The sequence below is a fragment of the Anastrepha ludens genome, chromosome 5, assembly GCF_028408465.1.
Source record: "Anastrepha ludens isolate Willacy chromosome 5, idAnaLude1.1, whole genome shotgun sequence".
Lineage (NCBI taxonomy): Eukaryota > Metazoa > Arthropoda > Insecta > Diptera > Tephritidae > Anastrepha > Anastrepha ludens.
The window spans coordinates 57,948,139-57,954,646 of NC_071501.1; the positions used below are offsets into that span (position 1 = coordinate 57,948,139).

The 6,508-nt window shown below is 34.9% G+C and overlaps 1 protein-coding gene across 1 annotated transcript in view; it reads right to left on the reverse strand.

Moving 5' to 3' along the window:
• LOC128865434 (probable serine/threonine-protein kinase tsuA) overlaps positions 1-5,752 on the reverse strand; it is a 30,737-nt gene extending 24,985 nt beyond the window's left edge. Inside the window, exon 1 of the mRNA XM_054105814.1 lies at positions 5,312-5,752. Within this exon, the coding sequence (XP_053961789.1) occupies positions 5,312-5,420 (109 nt within the window). The 5' untranslated portion in view covers positions 5,421-5,752. The remainder of the gene's footprint in view (positions 1-5,311) is intronic.
• Positions 5,753-6,508: the final 756 nt, after the last annotated feature.

The following is a 6,508-nucleotide window of genomic DNA, read 5'->3' on the forward strand; positions in this document are numbered from 1 at the left end:
ACTTCCCTTTATACGAGCAGAAGATGAGTTTATATTCAAAATGAGCGCAGCCAGTCAATAACCACACCCACCTCTATAAGCGATAATTTTTGGCCCAAGCTTAGACGGAATCAAACTTTATGTACCCATTCACATTTAAAATGTAATTTGAACTGGCTGTTAATTATGATAATCGCTGCAAATTAAGTTTTACCAAAATGTGTGGCGGTATAAAAAGTTCAGTCTGGACGGAACTCAGCATGTTCTGGCTTGCTGTATCTAATCTGCACTCCCTGACAAGATTTTGTCAACATTTTTCTAAATATTTAAACTGACTTTTTAGTTTTGGATTTGATTCAACCGTATGTATGTGTAACGTAGTATACATATAAATGTATACCCTGTACTCATATATGTAGTTGGTAGTTTTCACATATGTAAGGAGGTGTGACATAACCAAGTAACTCCGACTGACATATGGTCAGATATATATGTAATAAATTCTGTACTGATAACTTAAGGTTTTAATTTTCAATATGTGTTCTGAATAGTGTCTTACGTCGAAAGACTCTTCGAAGTTCTGATAATCCAATGGAAATCACTTATAAGTTTTGGAGTATATTCATGAAGTCGGTACAGAAATTTAGTAAGTCCCTAAACTCGTTGAGCAAAGATTGCAAGGCTTTTACATAAATACTGAATACCCAGTGTTGCGCAAAATATAAGCAATCTGTCTATGCATGATGCAAACGTAATCAAATCCATTTCTTTTTTCAAGCTTGAGAGTTTTAAACATATTGGCACATTTTTGCTTTGAATTTTTTAAAAGAAAGATTACGAGTATATAAAATCTTACTCCTCTATTTCAAAATTCAAGAATTGTAACTAACCGATGTCTAAAACTCGCGCTTTAATTTTTTAATAATTTTGTTTTTATTTGTTTTAATTTTAAAACAAATTTCTAACAAAAAAATTATTTGTATATGCATTTACTTTCGCTTGTAGAAAGTACCCCATACCAATAATCCCAATATTAATTATTAAAATGAAGGTAGAACTAATGTTTGGCTATAGAAAAACAGTTCCTTAATTATGCCGGTACGGTCGGTTCGATATGACAAAATATTAAATAAAATATCATTCGATCAAAGCTGTTCAAATATTACAAATCTCATCTTTGAATTTAGTCTTCGAAAATTCTTTATTAATGGACGTATTCATACATACATTTTTATGTGGTATATGAAGAAAAATGTTTCAAAACATTGGGTATTCACTTAAATTTCGTAAACTTTCAGTAAAATCCAAGTTGTTTCTTTGGAAACATTTTGAACATTATAATTTTTATCCGATTAATCATTATTATATCATGCGCTTATATTATTTGTGCTGTTTTCTACATATGGGTTGTTGATTATTCTTTTCATGTTTTTATTTTGTACATTTCTTAAGTCGCATTTCTCTAATCGTTTGCGATGCATGCTTTCTTTTGCAATAGCTTTCATTTGTTTATTTATACACGCATACATACGTAGGTTGGTATGCACATACATCTGTTTATTGGCTTTAGAGCCATTTGGTTTTGCTTTCGTTGGCTTCATTGTTTTGTGTTTGAATTTGTATTTACTCTTAGCGCATGGCAAATATTCTTGCTGTCTAACCACGGCAATGACCTTCTTTATTGCACTGTTGTTGTTATTCAGCTCTCCCCTTCTAGCCTTGGAATTTTATCTAAGGGCATTCCCTTTCCGATCCCTTACTCTGCTCACGGCTCGCGCTTATTTATGCTTACATTAAAGGCAGACCATTAGTACTGTCTCAAGCACACATACATATGTTACATATAAGTATGTCTACAAACTTCCCTTCGTGTAGAAAAGTGAATCGGCCAAATATTTATCGCCTCCCCACCCTCATATTTCGAGTGTTCAGTTGACTAAATAAGCCGTCTGACGAAGAGTTTGCTGCTTGCGGCGCAGCGCCACTACTCATGGAAGTTTAAGGAACTTTTGCAAACCCGTGCATCTCCACCTCCTCAACAACAGCTTTATACATTGCGTTGTACGGTCGATCCTCTTGCAATTGCGTACACTAGTGTCGAGAGGATAAAATGTACATATGAATGAACGAATGTTAGTGGCTGTATACATGTAAAAATTTTGCACGTTCGTGTTAATGTGCATATAAACAGGCATGTATGTACCTATATATACAGTGCACGCGCAGTAATGTGAACAGCGTATAATGAGGATGCTTTATTTTTCATTGACTACTCCAATGATTGAGCAGGGCTTAAAATATCTAAAAGATTTACAATATGTGATACATTTAAATGCATACTTACATATTGAAAATACATAATACATACATACATACATGCAATTTTCGAATTACTGAGTTTGGGAAATCCCATATCATTGCGAAATGTGCTTACTTTGCTCACAAACTCAGGCGCATTTAAGTCATACGAACTTAGTACGGGGATAGGACGGTTTGATTTTTGGTATGTGCTCCAAAAAGTTTTTGCGATTAAAAATAGACTCAAATATAAAGTGCCCATCCAAAAAATGATTGAGTCCTTTGAATAGGTGATTTTCATTCTTGTTAATGTAAGATGAATTTTAGTTTGAATGCGTTAATCTGTTTTAATAAGTACATTTCTTTATTTATATTCTATTATGTATAAATGCTGATATATTTTGGTTCAAGGTTTGACATTATTAAAAGTCAACAAATTAGCAAATATGAACCCGCTTGGTTTTAAATAGTTCAGATTATCAAGCGTGCACTGTTTTACAAAAAAATCGACTTGATTGTCGTTTTCTGTTGTCTCGTTCAGTTTTGGTGCCTTGCTTATTGCTGACGATGCGGTATGGTCACTATTTTTGCTGCTTTTGTAATACGGCTGTTGTGTTTTTTTATCATGGCTGTCTTTACTGCTCCGTCTGGTTTCATATAATGAGACAATAGTACCCTAAAGAATTGTTGCACCGCTGTAGTTATTGTTGCTCATTTTTCAGCAACGACTTAATACCGATAATGCCGGTCTTACTTATATAGTCATAAAAGCACGTACATATGTATGTAAACAACTACGCACGCATTTATACTAACCCCATCATTAACACTATTTAGCATCAGTGGCTCTGAGGTCTGAACAGAGCATAAAAGAACAAAGATTCGCACTTGCTCTAAAGAACCTGCTGCACTTGAAAATTGGGAATGTCGTGGGGCACAAAAACACCGAAATACAATACGTATGTATGTATGCATGTATATAGATAATAATTGAGAAACATTTGTTTTCATATTTGCTTTATTCTAAATTTACTCACTGTTGCAAAAAATGATCACATTCAATATGAGAACAAAAATAATTGCAAAAAACATGAAAATGCTTCAGCAACTGAGACCGAGACTGTCAACAAAACAAAGCCAACATCCAACCGCACGACAGCGAACGCAATGATGACGGCGAGGGCTGATTTGCTCAGCCTTGAACTTCTGTTAGAGTGCATTAACTTTAAACTGCACTACACTCGATTAGCGGCAGGGGCTTTACGTCATGCGAATGTATTCGTGATACCTCTGGCTTTGTGTGAACGCGAGCTTATGTGTGAGTCAAATAATACATGTATGCGCATATGTTTGTAGGTATGTATGCATGGCTGTATATATATAACAGAATGAAATCACTTCATCGAGGTTGGGTCGCTTTGTTATTGCAAGTGCAAATACATATGTATGTATTTTACATTCTATGGAATGTGTGTACGATAAAACTTTTGATTGCACATGGTATGCGTGACTTACGCATGTACATACATACATACGTACATATGTGCTGCAAGTGGATGGCGGTCGGTCGCTTGTCGGTCGATTGCTTAAATATAATTTTTTTTTTGCTACTGGTGCATTTATAGAGATTGCGTACATTATTGTACGATTAGCTTAGCAACGAGTCAGTCCACACCTCCTCTCAACTCTGCACGTAGCGTTTAAATACAAAAGTACAATATGGTGTATGCATAAAGAGAATATTATTTATATTGAATTTTTGTGTTTTAATCGGACATTTTCATTTATGAGAATTATAAAAACCGAAGAAATTGGTTAAAAACATAAATTTTGTAAGTGAAATTACGTTCAATCGACTGAACTATAAACCTTTCTAGCCGAAAAGAAAAAAGTGCAACACCGAACTATTTCCCACATACAAAAAAAAAATAGATCTGCACACTGGCTAGCACGTGGTCACTGTTAGAAATTCAGCGTGAGAGTAAGTGGGAGAGTGTTAATCACTCGCTTACTACAAAAAGTTCAAGAATAAATTGCTATATTTTGCAAAGAATGAAAGTGAAATTCCTTAAAGCGAAAAAGAGATGAGTCATTCATTCACTGCAAACATATGTATGTACCTACATACATACATATGAACTTGTGTATGCACAATATATGCGCAGAAAAGGTTACAAAGCAGACATTTTCCACAATTGTGGATGTATTGCCTTGCTAGTTACAAAGTAGACGCAAATTCCAGAACTTACCCATGGTGGAAGTGCAACTATTGCTGCTGCTGTAGAGTTTGATCAACATATAGCATTCTTTTATTTACACATAAATTTGTATAGTACCTTTGTATTTTCTCCTAGATTTTTTCTGATTCTTGATGGGGAGAATAACTCAAGTTCAATAACGAGCTGTTGATCAATCCTATTGATTCAAGGAATTTTGAATGGATATTTCCACTATTGCATCTATTGGCTTTAGGAGTGTGTGATGATATTTCATCTTGACCTAATTAAAAACTGTTGTTGCTTTGTATCTCCCATTCTCGCTATCTCTATGCTCTATGCGTAGCAGCAACTAAACTCTTTGATTTCAATTGTGACACAGTTGTTTGTTATTTGTTTTGCTCTTCTATACGCGTTCAAAGTTTTTTATACTCATATTCTCTTAAAGCTTGCAAGTTTGTCTGCAAGTGCCGCCACGCACAGCTAACGCAAATGTCGAAAGCCGAAAGCCGAATGAGTGAATGGCGCAATTTCTCTAACAATGCTTTTAGCCCGATTGAGGACCGTACTTTTCGAGTATTCTAATTGCGCGTCGTCGATTTACGTACTTGTTTTCTGCTGTGCTAACAATACATACCTTTGTGTTGTATTTTTCTTATAAATTATTTGTTTGTATTTACTTGATAAAGTCCAGTTTTGATTGGATTTTATTATTTTAGGTTTGTAATACATTCATACATATCAACACATACGCAAGTACTTACATATACGCATTTTTATACGTTATATATTGTTTATGTTCTTTATAAAAAACTCACCGAAACAGTAAATTTGTAACATTCGGTGGATATCCCTAAAATTCTTCGTTTCACTTTTAATATTGGCTTTAGAACATGGAATCGCCTGTCTTTTTGTTTTTAATTGCATACATATGTATGCACATATATTGTTCTTGAGATTGTTTTGATTGTTGCCTATTTAAGAATTAGGTATTGTAAGGCTAAATCCGAATCGCATTATACACTCCACAATTGTCTCTTCCAAATACAAAAACAAAACACAAGAGCCCGCACTTTTCTATTTTATTATTAATTTATAATAGTTATTAATATCTTGACACTTTCCGTGGCATAAATAATTGCTTGAAAATGCGATCAGATCATTTAAACTGAACGTATCTAATGTTTAATACAATGACATCTAGCTGTGTCTCTAGCTATGCTCCTCAACGTTTGCCGTAAGAATTATGACTGATTTGTTGTTTTGAATTGCATTGGCGTTCGTGCTGGCTGTTGCTGATGTTGCTCCGACTAATGTGGCCGTAATGGTATTTGTATGGATGTGTATATGTATGCATGCCAATGAGCTTTGGCTATGACTATGCGGCTGGCGCTGGCATGGTGTGCTTGTGTGGTTATACGCTGTCGCTCTTCTAAAAAAAGGCAGAAGAAACTAAAAACATTGAAATGCAGAGAGCGAAGATAATTTGTTTGGTTCTCGCCGATCAAAACAAAAGGAAAGAAATGGCTAACATAAAAGAGGGCATGGGTGGCTGCAAAAAAGTTGCATATACACTAGAACAGAATATCAGTGGCTAACGACCAAATTAACGGCGTCCAACGCCGATATTAATGATCTATCCTCCTCTCTCGACTGTTTGTCTTCCTACAGCAACGACTCCGTTCAAATTCTTTATTTACCTTACTTTAGCTTTCGTCGGCTTGTGGTGTTGCGCTTCAGTTATGTAAAAATGAGGCCAATCCCACGGAACTTGCAAGCCACTCTTTACGAGGATATATACATGTATTTAAGTTTGTATTATCAAGAACGGGGCGGAGGATGAAACTCCATTGGAATGCGAGTATAGAAATCGTTGGAAAAAATAGAACATGAGATCCGAGAGAGAATACAAAATAAATCCCGTTTAAGCTGGCTTTCGCTCAGTAAATGTATAATATGTATGCTCTCTTTGGCTGATATTAATAAATGTACTATACATACAAATGTATAGTTGA